General features: G+C 40.1%; 2 protein-coding genes across 2 annotated transcripts; both read left to right on the top strand.

The window, feature by feature from the left end:
- Positions 1-12,021: 12,021 nt before the first annotated feature.
- On the top strand, positions 12,022-13,369 carry LOC138902527 (uncharacterized). Its single transcript, XM_070190406.1, has 3 exons — positions 12,022-12,442; positions 12,579-12,748; positions 13,232-13,369. Exons 1-3 carry the CDS (start codon positions 12,022-12,024, stop codon positions 13,367-13,369), a joined length of 729 nt encoding a protein of 242 aa, XP_070046507.1.
- A 555-nt stretch (positions 13,370-13,924) lies between these two features.
- Positions 13,925-19,559, top strand: LOC138902526 (uncharacterized). Its single transcript, XM_070190405.1, has 4 exons — positions 13,925-14,211; positions 14,680-15,184; positions 19,285-19,470; positions 19,512-19,559. Exons 1-4 carry the CDS (start codon positions 13,925-13,927, stop codon positions 19,557-19,559), a joined length of 1,026 nt encoding a protein of 341 aa, XP_070046506.1.
- Positions 19,560-22,254: the final 2,695 nt, after the last annotated feature.

Here is a 22,254-nt window from a genome sequence, read left to right as displayed (position 1 = left end):
TGATATGCAGACCGCAAATCTGCCGCAGAATGAACAAGAAAATTGAGCTAATTTTAGGACCATTATGCGGTCCATTATGCGGCCGCATAATCATTTTGGGTGCCACTTAATCCATCGCATATCAAACATAAAACTTTCTTAGGGAATTTCTGCAGTACATTATATTATCGCAGAATTGGTCTGCGGACCGCAGAACTGTCGTAGAGTGAAGCAGAAATGCCTAATACCGTAGGACCATTATGCGGCCCATTCTGCGGGCCACAAAAGTGTTATGCGGTCGCATATGCGATCACAGATCTGCATCGTATTTCGATATATAGTCGTTGAAGACCTTTTGTAAGGTGAAACCTGATATTATTAGAGAGAGGAAGTGCCATAGATTGAGAGGGAAAGTTCCTAAGATTTCTATCCATCAATTCTTGCTCAAAGTTGGAGAATTCATAAGGAGAAACTCACAAGTTCTTCATCCAAGAGGTAAGGTTCCATGTCCTAGTATCAATTTTGAATTTGGGGTAAAAGATGGTTAATGAGGGGTGTGATTCTTGGGTGTGAGGGTGTATCTATGCATGCATGTACAATCATGATTTAGGGTAAGGTAGTACCTTGGGTTGTGGGGTGAAGGAAATCCTCCATAGGAGAAGCTATAAATCATAATGCCCACCCAGTGTATGATAAAATGCTCAAATGAGCTGGAAACGTGAGCTCCTTCCTAATTTGTGATCAATTTTGCTATATCTCTAAATAGATCAAAGTTTCTAGGATTTCTGAAACTGTGTAGTGAATTAAGGAAAGCTCAAAGAGAGGTATGTTGGCTAAACTCGTCTTTTAGAATTGAACCCCACAATGGCCTTATAAGTCCCGTGTTGCTCATTATAAATTGATTATTCCGAATAAGCCTTGTGTCAAAGGATATTTGCATTCATTATGTATTCCTAATGCTCTTGTTATGTTGAATTACTATTTGAAAATGTAATTTAAGCATGGGTTGTGTGTTAATATGTTATGGCTTAAAACGTGATTCTAATGAAAGCTATCATGTCGAATTGTGTAAGAAATCACTTGTGCCTAAGACCCTTAATTACTCAAATATGTACTTAAAGTTTTGAGTGAAAATGTTTGTTGTTGACGATCCGTGATGGTTTTTGAAAGTTAAATAGTAAGAACAAAATTAGAATTACGGCCAACGTGCCAAGAACGACATTAAAACTATGGCTGCTAGTTCCAGTGAAATTGAAAGATATGTAAAAGATTATGAAAAGAGGTATGAACTCCATTAAATAATAAATGCTTTGGGAGTATCGTTTAGACACTGAGGAAGGGTAGGTCAAAATAATCTAACCCTGAAACTACACATGCCCGTGTAGGAGTGATTGAGGGGTAAATTCCCGTGTTAAAGTAATGAGATTATTTCCACTTATATGGGATGAGAATGATGTCTTGAGATGTTTCCCCTAGAATGGCATGTGATTATTGCTAGCGAGATGTGATGTGATGTCGACCCACACGGCATTGTGGTGAGATAGCTTAGCCGATCGGGCTGAGATCGGATGCCATGCCGCGCACATGGTGGTATTGTGAGTAGATGTCTCGGGGTGAGACGGCTTAGCCGATCGGGCTGAGATCGAATTCCGTGTTAAACATATGGTGGTGTATCGGTGCTACGGATCTCCCAACTTAAAAAGATTGGAACTTACTTGAAATTTGCCTTTCTCTTAACTTGACACCTTGATGTTGTTTGGTTTTCTTAATGATTTTATGTTTCCTTCTCTGGTTACTATTATTTGTCCTATTGAGAGGGTGTTGAGTTCTACATACTCGTACAATTATATATATACTAACGTCCCTTTTGCTGAGGGCATTGCATCTTTAATGGATGCAGGTGGTTCCATAGGAGGTGGTATTGATCAGTGACAGTAGCACACCCTCTCCTCAGCTGACTTGGTGAGCCCCATTTCATTTCGGGGTCCTGTATCTCTTGTCTTTTGTACATAGCATTTTCAGGTATAGCCGGGGCCTTGTTGGCGGCAGTGTCTTAGCACTCTTTTATTTCTGTTAGAGGCTCCGTAGACATAGTGTGGGTTGTATCTTATTTTAGGAATGTTAACCTGGATTTGTTGTAATCATATCACATGTTCCACTTCAAGCACGTATGTACAATGTACTATTTTGGAGACTTGTTAATGACGTAACTAATGGAAATGAACTGGTGTTATTCATATGACCTCTTACTATCTAATTAATGAAATGTAATCTTCTCCTTATTCATGGGTGACTTGGGTAGAGGACATTGTGCAGGCTTACTCGACCGAGGTAAATCTGTTGAGCGCCGATCGCGCTCCCCGAGGTCGAAGCGTGACAAGCTTGGTATTAGAGTATAAGGTTTTAAAGTGTCCTAGGATGTCTCGGAGCCGTGCCTAGTAGAGTCCTTCTTATCGGTGTGTTGTCGACCACAACTATAAGTTGGAGGCTACTTGGGCATTTAGGAATAATATGATTCTTTGATGTTCTAGATCATGTGATAGAGCTGATTGTAAGACTGTTCCTCCTCTAACTCATGCATTGCTCTAATTTCAGTACATGGCGCCTAGGAAGAAAGCGAGAATTGGCAAAGGAGCCAATGACACCACAGGAGTGGTAGTGGATTCTTTACTTGATGATGTGGGTGAGCGATTGAGGGGTGAGAATATTCCCCCAACTACTACAATGCCTGATTCTACTACTCCTGGTCAAACTGCACCTGTCCCTACACCTACTGGGGTGCAATGATCCCTCCAACTGATACTCCATTTCAACCTCCAGCCCCAGCACCCGGTCCCGATGTATTTGATGGGGATCTTAGGGGAGCCATACAAATGTTGGCTCAGATAGTGTCTTTCCAAGCCTAGAGATAAAATGTTGCACCCACTCCTTCCAGTCAGCCAAGGGATTTCGCTAGTTCCAGGGTGATCAGGTTTCTTCAGTTGGATCCTCCAATGTTCCGAAGTACTGATCCTGAGGAGGACCCCTAGGATTTTATTGATGAAATGCACAAGACCCTCCGAGTTATGTGTGCTACTAAGATGGAGGGAGTGGAGTTGGCCTTCTACCACCTAAAAAGGGTGGCCTATCCTTGGTTTGAGATGTGGGAGGACTCCCATGTGGAGGGGAGCCCTTCGGTGAGGTGGAGTGAATTTGCCGATGCTTTCATAGATAATTTCTTCTATAAGGCCCCGAAAATTTCGCCAAGGAATTTAAGGTTTCTTGGTGTTGAGGTAGGCTTACGTGTTTGAAGGTTGTAGAAATTTCTCGCAGCAAGCTTGCTTGCCACGATTCGGACTTTTTGGGTTGAAGAATGCACTGAGGATTTGATTGAAAGTTTTGGCTGAAGAAGGCAATTCTGCGGTCTGTTTCGCGACCGCAGAACTATTTTGCGGGCCGCATAATGGTCACAGAGTTGAGCAGGGAGTTGTTGAATTTTGAAAGTTGTTTTGCACCCATTCTGCGGTCGTATAATTCATTATGCGGCCGCATAAGTGGTCTGCGGACCACAGAACGGTCCCAGACCTGACCAGTCTAGCCCAGATTTTTGAGGACCAGTTTTCAGTCCAGTTTGTAGACCGCAGACCTGTTCTGCGGTCAGTTATGCAAGTGTAGACCTGATTTCGGAGGATCCATTTTCTGATTTTCATAACCTGACCCCATTTTAATAAATAGACTTTGGGGATTATTTTGACACGATTATCTGATGGTTTTAGAGAGAGGTGAGAGTATTTTAGAGAGAGAAGGAGGAAAGCTAGCATTCTAGTCATCCAATCTTGCACCAATCTTCAAGAATCAAGAAACCATTCACTAGACCATCATCTACCCGAGTAAGACCCTGTCCTAAAACCTTCATGCAATTGTTATAGGTTTAATTAGGTTATGGATCAATAACTTGTAGTATGTGAGTTTAATGAAATATTTTGGGTAGTTTCTTGTTGAAATTGGTTGAGGGAGGAAGGGATTACCATTGTAGCGCTTTACAGTCTATTTTGCACACTAGGTGTTTGACAAACTTCTTAAGAGAGTTACACAATGTGAATCCTTGTAATTATTATCCGATTTTCGCTATCTTCCTATAGATTATTATTTCTAGAAGTGTTGGGACGTTGTAGTAACTTAAGGAAAGCTCAAACAAGGTATGTTGGCTAAATTACTCTCTTAGAATTGAATTCCATGATGTTCCCGTAAGTTTCAAGTATGGTTGGCTCAAGTTCCTAATTCCTATGTTCCGGGTTATCCCGTATAAACTTGACTATTCTGAATGAGCCTTATGTAAAAATATTTATGTTCAAAGTATGGGTTGTGTATTAATATATTATGGCTTTGAGTCGTGTTTCAAATGAAAGCTAGTATGCCAACTTGTGCGAGAAAAACTCGATATGCTTAAGACTCTTAATTGCTCATATGTGTGCCTAAGGTCTTGATTGAAAATGTCTTGTTGTTTATAATCTATAAAAATGCTTGAAAATAAAATAAGTGAATTGGGGATATAGAGTGTGGCCAACGGGCCAAGAATAAAAGTTATACTTGTGGCTAGCGGTGCCAATAAAATTAGATGATGTGACAGAGGTTATGAAATAAGCCTTGATTCAACTGTTTTAAAATGACTTCAAAAATAGAATTGTCTAAAAACTTATGTACTCCAGTTGTGCCCATATGTGGTTGTTTTACCTAATGTTATACTTTGTAAGTATTCTCAATGTGTTTTGCGTTCTTACATATTCGTGAGTGGAAATTGTGTATTTCCCTCTTTAGGAAAAATTATTTCAAGAATAAATGGTGTGCTACTTGTTTATGATTTTAACTTGCGCTTTGATTGCCAATCATTTTACTCCATTTCTTGGAAAGAAATCTATTGTGCTTAAATTATTTATTTTTAATGAACTTAAAGTTGTGATTTCCGGAATATTATATATGTTGATATTTGTGATGATGATCCATGGAAGGAAAGATATGAAAGTGTGGAAATTAAAATACGGCCACCGTGCCTTGAATAAAGAATCTTTTGAATGGCCAAAAGAGCCAAGAAAATATTGTTGTTGTGATTGGTTGAAAATACTAGTGGAGATTTATACAAAGTGAAAGATGATGAGGTAAATATATTTGTGCTTTTGTTTCCCTTGTGTGAAAACCAAAAATGTTTTTGGGAGTATCATTAGTAAACCGAGGAAGGGTGGGTCATAAGGCCCAAACCCGAAACTACATGTGCCGTTATAGAAGTGGATTGTGATTATTACCCTTATTTGGGATGATATTATTCCCCTTAATTGGGATGATATTGAAAATAACTGTGATTTGGAAAAATTAACCCACACAGTATATGTGGGGAGGTGGCCTAGCTAATCGGGTAGAGATCAGACGCCATGTTGTGCACATGGTGGTACTACTCTTGGTAACACCTTTCTTTCGCACTACATGTCAAACCACATTGTTCGTGGGGAGATGGCCTAGCTGATCGAGCGTGATCTGACTCCTTGCAAGAAACACGGTGGTATATCGGTACAAATGATATTGTTGTTAAAAATTGTTATGTTTTAACTGGGCATTTGGATATTGTTGATTATGACTCGCTGCTTCTCTGGTTTTCCCTTTCTTATATTGGCATTCTATTTTGAAAGAGGACAATTAGCTTTATATACTAGTACTATTCCATATGTACTAAAGTCCCTTTTGTCGGGGGCATTGCATCTTCAATGGATGCATGTGGTTCATTAGCGGGCAACTTTGGTCCTGGTTAGCAGTGACTCCCTATTCAGCATGTTTTGGTGAGCCCTACTCTATTTTGGGCCTAATATCATTTGATGTTGTAATTTGTGTTTTGAGGTATAGCCGGGGCCTTGTTGCCGGCGTTTCCTTATTACTTTTCCATTGTACTTAGAGGCTCCGTAGACAGGTTGTGGATGGTTTTTGATGTGGGAAATTGAACTAGAAATTTTGATATATGGCAAACATATTTTTCATTATATCTACAAACTTGTAATATCTTGGAAATTATGAATGAAGGTACTAATGGAAATGAAATGGCAGTTGTTAATGAAATCTTTTCAGTGTTTAGTTAATGAAGAGCATCTCCTCTTTATTCATAGATGTGTTTGGGTAGAAGGAAATCTTACAAGCTTGTTCAGCCGGGTTCACTCGGTTGAGTGCCGGTCCGGCTCCCCGAGTTTGGGCGTGACAAACTTGGTATCAGAGCCTAAGGTCAAATAGAGTCCTTCTTATCGGTGTGTTATCGATCATATCTATAACTAGGAGGCTACATGGGCATTTAGAAATTTCACACTTCTTTAATACTCTAGATCGTGCAATAGAGCCCAAGATAGGGTGCTAATTTCCTCATTATGTCTCACTTTCCAGATGAGTAATCTACGAGTTTGCGCCAACAAGGAGGAAATGATCCCGCCATTAAATCTGGGTGATATTACACAAGAGTTCGGAGGGAGAATGCATCGAGCCATGGAAGGATTGGAAGAAATTATTGTTAAGGGAATTGTCCTTGTTCCCACCAATGTCACCGCACCACCGGATTGTGTGGTGAGAGAATTTAAGAAACGAAAGAGGGTTGTTGGTGCTAATGAACCAGATTGTTTGATTTGCAAAAGCGTCACTTGGGGAGATGTTGGATGACCCTTAAAATCTGTTATGGTTGTGGAAAGAGAGGACACAAGAAGAATAAATGCCCTAGGTTGGGTACACCCATCCCAGTCTGCCCGATGTGCGGGAATGAACATTTGGCATCGTGTTGTGAGTATGATCAGCAGCATGTTAGGTGTGGCAGGTTTGGGAAATTCCAAAGGCCCACACAGCAAACCGGTACTGGAATTGTTACTCTCGCGTTGGAAGCTTGGAGAAGGATAAGGGGGATGCTTATGATGTATGCAAAAAGGGTGAATATCAGGTCGGTGGGGCGAGTCAATTTAGCGGACCTCATCCTCGTTGTGTGATGTGTAGGAGAACTTATTCAGGGGTATGTCACTATGGTACCAATGTATGATACAAGTGTGGTATAAGGGGTCACATTCAGAGAAATTGTCATTCGTCTCGCCAGAGCATGGGTGGGGGTGCGACACAACCATCCAACTCTGCAACTACCACATCCACAATGCCTCCCCCATCTCGAGGCACTATAGCGCCTGCATGGTAGTTAGGGGTGGTAGCAAGAGCTCGGGAGGGCCCACCAGGTTTTAGGCTTTGAGGAGGCGTCAAAAGTCGGAGGCTTCGCCAGATGTGGTTATAGGTATATCGACTATCCAATCTCATGATGTATATGCCGTTATTGATCCTAGTTCCACCTTGTCATATAACATTCCTTGTGTTCCTATGGTAATGGGGATAGAATCAGAACAACTTTATGAGCAATTCTCTGTATCTACTCTTTGAATGAGACCTATGATTTGTGAAGCCTCTTTATCACAATTCCTTATATTTACAATTTCTTGATAAATTGAGTTCTATAATGTTTTACTTGAATTGGGTTATAACCCTAGGCTAATACTTCTCACTTGCTTTCCTAAATTCTCAACAAGGGACTATACCTGATGAATTTCTTACAGAACCTTTTGATTCAAATGGATAACATCTACTCACTTGTGCTTATGCATGCACAGCCATAAAGTTTAACTATGTGGTATCAAATCTAATGTAAAGCAGCCTAGTGTTGAGATCCTTCTTGAGCCACTCTTTTTCTCTCCGGTGTATGTGGCTACTATGGTTTAAACAATCACTTTACTCCTTTGTGAATATTATCATGAATCCTTTTTACCGTCTAGTAACATGAGAGCATATCTCAGCACCTATTTTATGTGTACATGTCAATTGAAGGAGGTCACTTTCCACATAAAGGTTTCTGGGAAATTTGAGATTTTGACAAATTCGTCACAGGAAGATCTTTTTGTTTGCCCATCTTAGTATGACGTTCATGTCCACCTAAATCATGCCTTAGTGAGTAACTCACATTGTTCCTAGTATTGTAGTTGCCCATTAAGGGGTCTGGTATTGCAGCTGGAGAGTTATTATGGCAAACACCAAGTCTAGCTCATAGCGAAGTGTTCATTCTCTCTAACCAACACATGATATTATCCCAATATTAAGGTGTCCTAGCTATGTGGTTTCACCCGTGAAAGGTTAAGATTAGATGCTTCTAGATTTCGGCACATATCATGGGCAAATTGATTTGAAAGATAAGTTTGTCGTATCTCTAGTCCTCTCAAATAGGATCAACTATCAGGAAGGGTTAAGCTGTCAGAATGATAATAATCTTACAGGTGTTCAACTTCTTTTCAACCTCGTAGGCTTGTGGCAGAGATTCCTTGTATTTTTTAATTCTCTATCATATTCATGGTGCAAGAATCTTTTCATTTTGAATTAGACATATTTTCCCTATACTTCAGGAGACGACTGGTGTCACGTACTTGGCTATTTCTCTTTAAGGCTTACAATTGCCGAACAAGGCACATAGGGAATGAAACAATTGTCACTGTCCTTTTCACAACTCATAGTCTTCCAAAATAACTGATGCTACTATTTTATCCTCCCGATCATGCCTCACATACATCCCATGTCTAAAATGACTCACTAGTTATACATCTTAGGATCATGCACATGGTTCCCACATTATTAATCTGTAATGGTAACTCTATGCCTCGTTTGTTGAACCGATGATTCCATCACAATGATTAACCATGGAAGCACTATTGGTAGTATCGTTCATGTCTCTTAGGATATAACTTCATGAAATACCCTTCTCTGCACGTTGATGGATTCTTGAATAATTCCAGCCAAATCTCAAACCTCATTGTTCCTATTTATAGTAAACCTATGGGGGTTTAAGGTTCAAACATGTCAAGGAAGAAGCATCATCCCATGATCAAACATATTGGGTAGGAAATTTTATGGTCATATTCATGCTAGCACATCTTAGAATAATTGATGAAGGTCGCCAAAGGTTTAGTTTGGGTGTTTGCAGTAGAGATTTAGAGTTGAAGAAAGTGAACAGGTTATTCTCAAGATATTCTCCATGAAGATATTATGTGAAGTGTTAACAAAGGTAAGATTGGTGTAGTTTACCTTTGGGCCTTATGGAATCTTGAAGAAAATAAAATAGGCCAAGCTCTGAGTATGGTGCATCGCCCATCATTTTTCTCCATTCACAAGGTGTTTCATATGTCTTCGCCCGAAAGAGTAGTTGGGAGTCGTTTGTCTATCTTTCCGACGGAAACTATGAAAGGTAAAGTTAATGGGTATTGGCTTATGAGAGGTACCAAATTGTCATCCTTGTTAGATAAGTCCAGAAGTTGAGATTGCCTCTCTCAAGTGCTATGACTAAGTCTATGATTCGAGGAGATCGCATCGTAGGCCGAAAGTGTTGAAAAAGGGAAATATTCTCACTCATTTGTAGAGCCAAATGGTTGTGGTTCTAAGGGTACTTTCTATGTGTTATGGTTTAAATGTGTACAATTCATCAAGATACCATTTTTGTTAATGTAATGCCCTAATGTTGGGATCGGTGTTGTTGATATATATTGTGATGCGTTGTTGAGTTATGCATATGTTGTTAGGGTGGTTTTGGTGATTCTCTGGCAGGTGGATAGGCCCAATTATAGAGGAGACTCTGCATAAAGTTTTGGAAAATTTGGGAGTTAGTCAAATTTGGGGGATTGCGATGTTTGAAAGGAGGGGATGAATTATGTTGGGTGTTTTGGGGCGGACTCTACTCCTCATTCGAGGAAGAATGATCCTAAGTGGGGGAGGATGTAAGGCCCCGAAAACTTTGCCAAAGAATTTAAGGTTTCGTGGTGTTGAGGTAGACTTACGTGTTTGAAGGTTGTAGAAATTGTTCACTGCGAGCTTGCTCGGCGCGGTTCGGAATTTTTGGGTTGAAGAACGCACTGAGGATTTAATGGAAATTTTTAGCAGAAGAAGGCAATTCTGTGGTCTGTTTCGCGACCACATAACCATTTTTTGGGCCGCATAATGATCGCAGGGTTGAGCAGGGAGTTGATGAATTTTGAAAGTTGTTTTGCGCCCATTCTGCGGTCGCATAAATCATTCTACAGCCGCATAAGTGGTCTGCAGACCGCAGACCGGTTGCAGACCTGACCAGTCTAGCCCAGATTTTTGAGGACCATTTTGCGGTCCAGTTTGGGAACCGCAGACCTGTTCTGCGGTTAGTTATGTGACCGCATACCTGATTTCGGATGGTCCATTTTCTAATTTTTATAACTCGACCCCATTTTAATAAATAGACTTTGGGGCTTATTGTGGGGCGATTATCTCATGATTTTAGAGAGAGGTGAAAGAATTTTAGAGAGAGAAGGAGGAAAGCTAGCATTCTAATCATCCAATCTTGCACTAATCATCAAGAATCAAGAAGCCATTCACTAGACCATCATCTACCCATGTAAGACCTTGTCCTAAAACCTTCATGCAATTGTTATACGTTTAATTAGGTTATGGAGTTGGAATTAGGCCATGCATGTATCAATAGCTTGTAGTATGTGAGGTTAATGAACTAGTTTGGGTAGTTTCTTATTGAAATTGGTTGAGGAAGTAAGGGATTACCATTGTAGAGCTTTATAGTCTATTTTGCACATTAGGTGTTTGACACAATTCCTAAGAGAGTTACACCATGTGAATTCTTCTAATTATTATCTGTTTTTTGCTATCTTCCTGTAGATTGTTATTGCTAGAAGGGTTGGGACGTTGTAGTAACTTAAGGAAAGCTCAAATAAGGTATGTTGGCTAAACTACTCTCTAAGAATTGAATTCCATGATGTTCCCGTAAGTTTCAAGTAAGGTTGGCTCAAGTTCCTAATTTCGGGCCTGATATAATTTGATGTTGTACTTTGTGTTTTGAGGCATAGCCGAGGCCTTGTTGCCGACATTTCCATATTACTCTTCTGTTGTACTTAGAGGGTCCGTAGACAATTTGTGTGTGGTGTTTGATGTGAGGAATTGAACTAGAAATGTTGGTATTTGGCAAACATGTTTTTTCATTATACCTATAAACTTGTAATATTTTGGAAATTATGAATGAAGCTACTAATGGAAAAGAAATGGGAGTTGTTAATGAAATCTTTTCAGTGTTTAATTAATGGAGTGCATATCCTCTTTATTCATGGATGCGTTTGGTTAGAAGGAAATCTAACAGGCTTGCTCGGCCGGGTTCACACGGTTAAGCGTCGGTCGCGCTCCCCGAGTTTGGGGCGTGAAATCTTTCCTGTCAAGACTAAGGCAGCCCGTGCTGCTGCATTTGAGAGCCTGAAACAAGGTAGCATCAGTGTGTGGGAGTATCATATGAGATTCACGCACCTATCCAAATATGACATCTACATGTTGCCCACTATAGAGGCTAGAGTGCGCAGGTTTGTGCAGGGTCTTAGCCCCTTGTTTATTAATGAGGCTGCTACAACTGCCTTGAATTCTGATATGAACTATGTTAAGATGGTGGCATTTTCTCAAGCCACAGAGACTCGCAAATTGAAGAATAAAATGTAGCGTGAGGGCAGCAGCAAGGCCCAGTCCGCAGCCAACTTTGGTGGTTCTTCTGGTAGTGGTGTTGGTAGGTCAGCATTCAGGGGAGGATCATCAGGGCCATCCCAATCTTTTGCTCAGTCTTTGATTAGTACACAACCATCGGGGCCCAGTCAGCAGCAGTGTCATTTTAGGCCCAACTAGGGTAACAGGGGATCCTACCAACAGGGTTGGTCTGGTGGGAAATTTCTGCAGCAGTGGAGGCCCTCATGCCCTAGGTGTGGGAAAATGCACTTTAGGGCCTGCTTCATGGACAAGACCATATGCTACGGGTGTGGTATGAGGGGTCACATTTAGAGTGATTGTCGTTCGTCCCATCAGAGCACGAGCAGTGGTGTAGGACAACCAACCAGTTTTGCAGCTACTACATCCGCAACACCTCCACCAGCTCGAGACACCCCAGTACCCGTAGGGCGTGATGCAGCTACGGGTGGTACACAGAGTTTGGGAGGACCCAGTTGTTTCTATGCTATGAAGGGTCTCCAGAGTTCAGAAGCTTCTCCATATGTTGTCACAGGTATATTGGGTGGCCAATCTCATGATGTGTATGCTCTTATTGATCCAAATTCCACTTTCTCCTATGTCACTCCCTATGTTGCTATGGAATTTGGGATAAAATCGAAACAACTCAATGAGTCATTCTCTTTATCTGCTCTGGTTGGAGAGTCTATTGTGGTCGCATGGATTTATAGGGATTGTGTTGTCACGGTGCGTGATCGGGACACCATGGCCAATCGCATTGAATTGAGGATGGTTGATTTCGATGTAATAATGGGGATGGACTGGCTTTATTCATGTTTTGCTAAGATTGATTGTCGAACCAAGACCGTTAGGTTAGAATTTTCAACTGAGTCAGTGATTGAATGGAAGGGGGATAATGTGGTGCCGAAAGGTAGGTTTATTTCTTACCTTAAGGCCACGAAGTTAATGAACAAGGGGTATATTTACCATTTGGTCTGGGTTACGGATATTGATGTTGAGGCACCTATACTTGAGTATGTGCCTGTTGTAAATGAATTTTCGCGAAGTATTTCCTGATGAGATCCCTGGGATTCCACCGAAAAGGGATATTGATTTTGTGATTAATGTGATGCCAGGCACACAACCTATATCCATTCCGGATAGAATGGCACCGGCAGAATTGAAGGAACTAAAGGAGCAGTTGAAGGACTTGTTAGAAAGGGCTTCATCCGGCCGAGTATGTCGCCTTGGGGTGCACAGGTTCTCTTTGTAAGACAGAAAGATGGGTCACTGAGAATGTGTATTGACTATCGGCAGCTCAATATGGTCACGATCAAGAATAAGTACCCACTATCAATGATAGATGACTTGTTAGATCAATTTTAGGGTGCTAAGTATTTATCCAAAATTTATTTGAGATTTGGGTATCATTAATTGACAATGAAGGAGCAGGATATTCCGAAAATAGCTTTCAGAACCCTGTATGGGCAATTTGAATTTTTCGTAACGTCTTTTTGGCTAACAAATGCCCAAGCAACTTTTATGGATCTTATGAAGTGAGTTTTCAAATCTTTCCTCACTTCTTTTGTGATTGTGTTTATTGACGATATCCTTGTATATTCACTAAGTCAAGAGGACCATGCCGATCATCTCAGGGGTAGTCTTGCAGACCCTATATCAGCACCAGTTATATGTGAAGTTTTTGAAATGCGAATTTTAGCTTGAATATGTCATGTTCTTGGGTTATGTTGTCTCTAGAGAAGTAATTAAGGTTGATCCTCTGAAGATTTCAGCGGTGAAGAATTGTCCTAGACCTAGTACCCCAACAAAGATTCGCAGTTTCATGGGCTTAGCTTGATATTACAGGAAGTTTGTGGAGGGGTTCTCTACTCTTGCCTCTCTGTTGACTAAATTGACGCAGAAGGTGATTAAGTTCCAATTGTCAGATGCTTATGAAAGGAGCTTCCAAGAGTTGAAATAAAGATTGACTACGGCACCGGTGTTGGCCCTACTAGAGGGTAAGCCATGACTTAGATCTTCCGGCGGTGGTATTTGCAATGATGATTTGGTGTCATTATCTGTATGGGGTCTATGTGGATATATTCACGGACCATAAGACCCTTCAATAGATTTTCAAACAGAAGGAATTGAATCTGAGGCAGAGAAGATGGCTTGAGTTACTCAAGGATTACGACATCGATATTATTTATAATTCGTGGAAGGCTAATGTTATGGTGGATGCTCTTAGCTGGAAATCTATGGCTAGTTTGGGAGTTCGTCTCGCGGATTCTAGTGAAGGAGGAGTGATTGTGCAAAATAGGGCTTAATCATCGCTTGTTGTGGATGTCAAGGAAAAGTAATACAACGACTCATTGTTGGTACAGTTGAAGGAGGGATTCATAAACATAAGACCATGGCCTTTTCTCTTCACATGGATGATGGAACACTAAGGTACCAAGGGCGACTATGTATTCCAAATGTGGATGGTCTCCGGGAAAGAATCATGACCGAGGCTCACACTTCCAGGTATTACGTGCACTGCGGGTCTACAAGGATGTACAATGATCTTAAGGAAGTCTACTGGTGGAATAATATGAAGAGGAATGTACCGGACTTTGTTGCAAGATGTCCAGATTGTCAGCAAGTGAAGGCCGAACACCAAAGGCCCGGTGGGTTGGCACAAAATATAGAAATTCCGATGTAAAAATGGGAGATGATTAATATGGACTTTGTGGTAGGACTACCTAGCACTCCTCGCAAGTTCGACTTGATGTGGGTGATTGTGGATCGACTCACAAAATCATCACACTTCTTACCCATTAAGGCTACCGACACATCAGAACAATATGCACAGTTGTATATCAAGGAAATAGTCAGGTTGCATGGCACTCCAGTTTCCATCATTTCTGATCGGGGGACACAGTTCACAACTAACTTTTAGAAGCAATTTCAGCAAGGGTTGAGTACAGCTTTCCATCCACAGTGGACTATTTCCATCCACAACTAAATCTTAGTATAAACTTCCATCCACAGACCGACGGGCAAGCAGAGTGGACCCATTTTTGGGATTTTATTTATATATTAGCCATTAGGAAAAAAAAATATAGAGTGGACTATTCAAACGCTCGAGGATATGTTGCACGCTTGTGTTCTTGACTTCAAATGTAGTCGGGATGATCATTTGCCGCTCATAGAATTTGCCTACAATAATAGTTATCATGCTAGCATTCAGATGGCACCGTTTGAGGCTCAATATGGTAGGCGATGTAGATTTCCCATTAGATGGTTTGAGATTGGGGAAGCGCAGTCGATAGGACCAGACCTCGTGCATCAGGATATGGAGAAGGTTAAGATTAGTAAGGAACAGTTAAAAACTACCCAGAATTGTCAAAAGTCCTATTTGGATATACGTCGTAGGGATTTGGAGTTCCAAGATATTTATTGGGTATTCTTGAATGTTTCCCCCATGAAGGGGGTAATGCGGTTTGGTAAGAAGGATAAATTGAGTCCAAGGTATGTCAGACCATACAAAATTATTCAGAGGATCAGTCCGGTGGCTTACAGGCTAGAGCTACCTCCAGAAATGTATTTAGTGCACCTAGTGTTTCATGTATCCATGTTGAGGAAGGTGGTTGGAGATCCGTCGCTTATTGTTCCAGTTGAGACTATAGAGGTAAATAAAGGACTGACTTATGAAGAAATTCCAATTTCCATTCTTGCTAGGCAAGTCCGAAAGTTGAAAAATAAATAGATTGCCTCCGTGAAAGTGCTATAGCGAAACCAACAAGTTGAGGAGGCCACATGGGAAGCCAAGGAAGAGATGAAGAAGAAGTACCCTAATTTATTTGAATAGCTAGGTAATTGTATCCATGATGTTAAGAGCTAATTTTCTACAAATTATGATTTCCCCTTTACAACTTATGTTAAGGATACTCCCTCTTGGTAATGCAATGTTTATGCATTGTTGCCGGTGTTGTTTCCATATTGTTTTGCATCCTTGTGTTGTGGTTGTATTGTTAGGATTTGTTTCTGGGATTCTCTGACAGGTGGATAGCCCAGTTACATGGGAAACTCTATCGAAAATTTTAGAAATTTAGGGTGTTCGTCAAAAAACGTTTTGGGGACTGTTGGTGTATGAAGTAATAGCTGAATCACAATGGATGCTAATGGCAGATCTTGACCCTAATTGGAGGATGTAAAGCCCCATAATATTTTACCTAAAACCCGGGATTTTGTAGTGTTGAGGTAGACTTATGCGTTGATGATTGTAGACAGTGCGTTTCGAACTACGATACGAACCTTTTAGGTTGAACAGTGCGTTAGGGAGTTGAAGAAAATGTTTGGCAGTGCAGGGCATTTTCTGCGATCCATTATACGATCACATAACTGATCTGCGGACCGCAGATCTGTGACATAATGAAGCAGAAACTTGAGCTAATTTTAGGACCATTATGCCGTCCATTATGCAGCCGCATAATCATTTCCCGAGGCGCACAATCCATCGCAGATCCAACATAAAAATTTTTGGAGGGAAGTTCTGCGGAGCATTATGCTATCGTAGAATTGGTCTGCGGACCGCAGACCTGTCGTAGAGTAAAGCAGAAATGCCCAGTTCCTGAGGGCCATTATGCGGTCCATTATGCGGGCCGCAAGAGCATTGTACGATCGTATATGCGACTGCAGATCTGCATCGGGGCTTCATTTTTCTAATTTTTTTAACCCGACCCTATTTTGATATATATATTCGTTGAATACCATTTGTAATGTGCAAATCTGGTAGTTTTAGAAAGAGGAAGTGCCGTGGAGTAAGAGGGAAAGTTCCTAAGATTTCTATCCATAAATTCTTGCTCAAAGTTGGAGAATTCACTAGGAGAAACTCACAAGTTCTTTATCCAAGAAGTAAGGTTCCATGTCCTAGTCTCAATTTCGAATTAGGGGTAGAAGATGGTTAATAAGGGGTGTGATTCTTGGGTGTGAGGGTGTATCTATGCATGCATGTACACTCATGAGTTGTAGAAATGTAGTTGAACTCAAATGGGTAGACCTTGGGTTGTGGGGTGAAGGAAATCCTCCATAAGAGAAGCTAGAAATCATAATGTCCACTTAGTGTTTGATAAAATGCTCAAATGAGCTGGAAACATGAACTTCTTCCTAATTTGTGTTATTTTTTTCTATATCTCTAAATAGATCAATGTTTCTAGGATTTCCGAAATTGTGTAGTGAATTAAGTAAAACTCAAAGCGAGGTATGTTGGCTAAACTCCTCTTTTAGAATTGAACCCCACAATAGCCTTGTAAGTCTCGTGTTGCTCATTATAAATCGATTATTCCGAATAATCCTTATGTCAAAAGATATATGCGTTCATTATGTATTCCTAATTCTCTTGTTACGTTGAGTTACTATTTGAGAATGTGATTTAAGCATGGGTTGTGTGTAAATATGTTATGGCTTAAAAACGTGATTCTAATGAAAGCTATCATGTCGAATTGTGTAAGAAATCACATGTGCCTAAGACCCTTAATTGCTCAAATATGTACTTAAAGTCTTGAGTGGAAATGTTTGTTGTTGACGATCCGTGATGGTGTTTGAAAGTGAAATAGTAAGCACGAAATTTGAATTACGGCCAACGTGCCAAGAACGACATTAAAATTATGGCTGCTAGTGCCAGTGAAATGGAAAGATGTGTAAAAGATAATAAGTGCTTTGGGTGTATCGTTTAGTATCCGAGGAAGGGATGGTAAAAATTACCTAACTCTGAAACTATACGTGCCGGTGTAGGAGTGATTGAGGGGTAAATCCCCGTGTTAAAGTGATGAGGTTGTTTCCCCTTGAATGGATGAGATTATTGCTAGTGAGATGTGATGTGATGTCTAACCACACAACATTGTGGTGAGACGGCTTAGCCGATCAGGCTGAGATCGGACGCCATATCACGCACATGGTGGTATTGTGAGTAGATGTCTCGGGGTGAGACGGCTTAGCCGATCTGGCTGAGATCGGACTCTGTGGTAAAAACACGGTAGTGTATCGGTGCTAAGGATCATCCAACTTAAGAATATTGGTACTAACTTGAAATTTACCTTTCTCTTAACTTGACACCTTGATGTTGTTTGGGTCTCTTAATGATTTCATGTTTCCTTCTCCAGTTACTGTTATTCATCATACTGAGAGGGTGTTTAGTTTTACATACTAGTACTATTCCATATGTACTAACGTCCCTTTTGCCCGGGGAGCTGCATCTTTAATGGATGCAGGTGGTATTGATTAGTGACAGTAGCACACCTTCTCCTCAGCTGACTTGTTGAGCCTCACTCCATTTCGGGGTCTTGTATCTCTTATCCTTTGTACATAGCATTTTGAGGTATAGTCGGGGCCTTATTGCCGGCACTGTCTTAGCACTCTTTTGTTTCTGTAGAGGCTCCATAGACATAGTGTGGGTTGCATCTTGTTTTGGGAAAGTTAAGTTAGAGTTGTTATAATCACATCACATGTTCCACTTCAGCCACGTATGTACAATGTACTGTTTTGTAGACTTGTTAATGACGTAACTAATGGAAATGAATTGGTGTTATTCACATGACCTCTTACTGTCTAATTTATGAAATGTAATATTCTCTTTATTCATGGGTGAGTTGGGTAGATGGCATTGTGCAGGCTTGCTCGACCAAGATAACTCTGTTGAGCGTCAGTCGCGTTCCCCAAGGTCGGGGTGTGACAAGAATCACCTAGTGACCATGCCTATATGACTTAATGACTCTAAGTCTTAATTCTGAAATTGTCTACTGCCTAATATAAGAATCTAATCGCATGCTTTTGTGCTTACGTCTAGAGATCAGCTTGAACCTTTCATTGCAATTATGTTGCATGGGGTGATCCTTTAGGCTAAAAACGTTGGACGCCCCTCCCCCTATCCTTTTATATACTTGTTGTTCACATTTAGTCATAGATCGACGCAATTGTACTCTTTGTTATTTCTTAAGACTTGTATCAATTAGTCATATAGTTAATTTTTATGTTATAATACAGTTTTCAACATCTACAACTTTCTTTTCTTATTTGATGACCTAGCTTAATTATCTAATCCACTTAGTATAAATTTTGACTGGGACCCACAGTTGTAGACCTCGAAGAGTGCCTAACACCTTCTCTTTGAGATAATTTGAGCCCTTACCGGATCTTTGGTAATGTTGACTAGTCGAACAGAGTTATTTGCAAATAGGTGCCCTCACACACCTTAAAATCATCAGGTGGCGACTCTTTTCTTTTAATACCCATTTAAAAGAGTTGTCACAGGTCGAAACCCACTTTCGAGGGAAAATAGGGGGTGACAGTAGTAACTCAATAAAATAGTTGGACAAACACAAGTAGAGACTTCAAGTTTAGGCTCAAGGTTAAAAGGCAAGGGGGTATAAGTCATCTTATCTCATGTTTCATTTCAGTCATAACTATCAGGCAGTAAACTCAGCTTCCAAATCTCACAAAATTACAGAAGTGCAATAAGATAGAGATGAGTTTACTGCAAGTCACTGAGAACTATGAAGTTTGTATTGAACATAAATATGTATGAAGTTAGGCATGGAGACTTTAGTAAAACTCAATACAAAGATCAACAATTATCAATGACTTAATCGATTAGCACTTTAGACAATCATAACAAAACAAGCTAACCATAAAAGGTTGTCAAACTAACAAAGCATAAATATCAAACATGTCAAACACATACAACATAATTAGAATCTACAGAACTTAACTCGACATATCTAAATCATTCAGAGAGATGAACAAAAGAAAAAGGGAGAGAAAGATGCTGACCTTCTTAAGGGTAGCAGACCAAACGAATTATGTTTGTTGCTCAAGATCCCAGAACCTTCGAGCTTGAACCAACAAAAGAACTCGGCAAAAGAGAGGGGAAACAGTAAGAAAGCTAAGACCAGAAACCCTAATGTTCTTAGTGTCTTTGTGTGCTTAGTGTTTGTGATTATATGTGTGTTCATTGTTAGGTTGTTGTAGATGAGAACATTAAAGGCCCTATTTATAGTGTCATTTAAGGCCTTAGAGTTTTAGATTTCAAACTAAGATAGTGGAGAGTGACGATGAGTAGATGTTGTGAGCATAGTCGTGTAAAATCAGAGAAAACGGAGGGGAAATCAGTGTTTGAGTTTACCTTAGTAGAGAGATATAAGAGGCTGAACGTTGAAGCACAATAAACCGTCGGTCAGAACTCTAATACCTAGAGGTCATTGCATTTGACCTCTGGGTGTCGAATATTAATGATGAAGCCTGCTAACGTCTCATGCTTGCTTTGATTTGAAAAGGATGAAATAAAATCTGGTCTGTTGAAGTTTCATCTTTTAGTCTAACTTCTTCGATTGGGATTTTGAAATTGAATGGTGAAAATGGAAAGAATGACGAGATGAGGAGTACAGGAACAAATTGAACAACCATGCATGCCATGGATTTGAAAGGTCAAGGGTGATTTGAAGTTTCATCTATGGGTTAGGGTTTGGATTTGGGAGATTTGAATTACGATGATGAAACAAGCAAAGATTTAGCGAGAATCGTGGATATGGGGGACAAATGAGATGATTTGAGTTTAATTTCACGACCTTGCACTAATTTGTGCAAGGTCTGTTGATTGATGGAGCTAGGGAAGACAAGGGAAAAGAGATAGGAAGGGAAAAGAAGGGCGACTGGGCAGGTAACAAATGATTTAGTGTTTTGAGGGTATTGGGGCGTCTCTAAGGTTAAGCTTAGGAGATAGGATATGGGCCGTTGAATTTGGTGATCAACGACCATGGAATTTTGGGCATTTAGGATTTTTTAGAAAGAATTTTAATGGCCATTGGATTATGAGGATTAAACGGTGGAGATGGGGTCTTTGGGCGGCTGTTTTAAAAATAAAAGGAAAACCAGGGATTAAATGGGAGTCGTTGATCAGATGGATCAACGGTTCAGATGCATGTGTGTTTGTTTGTTTTGTGAGTAATAAAGGAGGGTGATGTGGCACGATCTCATTGGTTCGCAAGGAGTGGCGTTGATTGCCAACTTGGAATGAGATGGGGTATTTGGACTGGGTCAAATACGAATTGGGTTAGGTATTTGGGCTAAAAATAATTAAACTAATAGCCATTTTATATTTACTTAAGGAATTGCAATTGTAGCCTTTTAGTTTTTTAACCCGTTTAAAATCAATTTAAATAAACTTAACAATTTCAATTAAAAAATGTGGTAAAATTATAATTTCTATATGTTGCTAAATATTTTAATTAATTATCTATAAATGACACATATTTCGAATTATAGCACCAATTTCAAAATATTAACATAGTAACCTAATTCACTTGAAATTAAGGAGTAATTTTGTCAAATTCTAAAACCTATGTAATGTATATACAAAAATTAATTATTTATTATGGTAAATACATTTGTTATTATACAATATCAATACTTCATGATTAATTTTGAAACCAACAATTAATTAATTTATAAAATAGATATTCATGAATAGAAAATACTTTTAAAGTATTTATTATAAAGTATTTAAAAGGGAGAGTCAAAATTGGTCGTCAACAGTTGCCCCTCTTTGACCGGAGATAATGAAAGAGTTTTCGAACAAAGAAATTGAACCAAAGCCAATTTTGTCTCGACTTTAGGCATGATTTGCAAGAATGGCATGAAATTTATGAGTTGAGGAAGAATCTAGGAAAGTTTGGGAATATTGGACTGAATCCTGGCTTAGAATTTCTTACATACCTCGGGCTTAACGAGGATCAGGTATCATGTATTTCTAGAGTACGAATTTTGAGGAAGCGGCACTCGCAGGAATTGCCCCAGTATTGTATTGTGACGATACAGCGAGACGGAAGTTTGATCACTCATGATAGCTTGAATTTTGTGGCCTGATTTGAATGATTCAAAATTTTGAGCTTGTTGGTCATCTTGTACTGGGATCTTGGGCCCGCTACTGGGTTGGTTATCCCTATAGCATTGTAGTTTGGTCTGCTGCTAAGAAATAGTTCCACGCTGCGGTGTTTGTCCGTGCAAAATAAAATAAAATACACACATACCAATATATTGTAATGTAGAATATACTAAGATGCGATGTAAATGAAGCAGGTATGATGATGCCTGGCTACCGGCGAGCCATTATTTGAGATTGGGTTGATGGGATACTTAATCCTGACTCGATTATTTAGCCATGCTGGGTATCGTTCCGCTGTTGTCGGAGCATTATAAAATTATCTCCGCTTGTTAGGAGAGCTTGATTGGTAAAATGCGTTCGCGCTTGCTAGGAGAGCTTTTCAATGAAAAATGTCTCCGCTTGTTGGGAGAGCGTAATTTGTAGAGTGCGTCTCCGCTTGTTGGGAGAGCCTTGCACTGAAATGTAAAGTATTCTCCGCTCGTGAGCGATCAAAATCATGCCTAAAGTTGCACGAACAAAATGCTAATACATTCAAAGTAATAGCAAAATGATATATAAGCATGCCCAAGAGATATTCTTCACTGCGAAGCTAGGTATCAGCCATTAATTGGTAGAATGTTGGTGACGAGGTTTGCTATTATCTATTCCAGAATCCGTGATTGACGGAGCGGTGCTGCAAATTGCTTTTCGTTGGCAAAGTTTGCAACTTGATATATACAAGGATCCAGCTAGGGAAGCCAACATTCGATTTGTTAGCGCTCCGATTGATTAAGCTGACGGTTTGCTATATACACGACTTCGATTGAAGCCGAGGTGCGATT

Source organism: Nicotiana tomentosiformis, chromosome 12 (assembly GCF_000390325.3).
Source record: "Nicotiana tomentosiformis chromosome 12, ASM39032v3, whole genome shotgun sequence".
Classification (NCBI taxonomy): domain Eukaryota; kingdom Viridiplantae; phylum Streptophyta; class Magnoliopsida; order Solanales; family Solanaceae; genus Nicotiana; species Nicotiana tomentosiformis.
The sequence above is the reverse complement of the archived record's forward strand: the minus strand, read 5'-3'. Positions and strand labels throughout refer to the sequence as shown.

What these genes read in the sequence shown, in the direction of transcription:
- LOC138902527 (XM_070190406.1), top strand. Translation starts at nt 12,022, where the DNA reads ATGAAGGGTCTCCAGAGTTCAGAAGCTTCTCCATATGTTGTCACAGGT. An exon ending in GGATAATGTGGTGCCGAAAG is followed by an intron (nt 12,443 to 12,578) that starts GTAGGTTTATTT and finishes ATTTTCGCGAAG; the next exon opens with TATTTCCTGATGAGATCCCT. An exon ending in AAAGGGCTTCATCCGGCCGA is followed by an intron (nt 12,749 to 13,231) that starts GTATGTCGCCTT and finishes TGCGAATTTTAG; the next exon opens with CTTGAATATGTCATGTTCTT.
- LOC138902526 (XM_070190405.1), top strand. Translation starts at nt 13,925, where the DNA reads ATGGCCTTTTCTCTTCACATGGATGATGGAACACTAAGGTACCAAGGG. An exon ending in CAAAATATAGAAATTCCGAT is followed by an intron (nt 14,212 to 14,679) that starts GTAAAAATGGGA and finishes CTTCAAATGTAG; the next exon opens with TCGGGATGATCATTTGCCGC. An exon ending in TTCCAGTTGAGACTATAGAG is followed by an intron (nt 15,185 to 19,284) that starts GTAAATAAAGGA and finishes TAAATCATTCAG; the next exon opens with AGAGATGAACAAAAGAAAAA.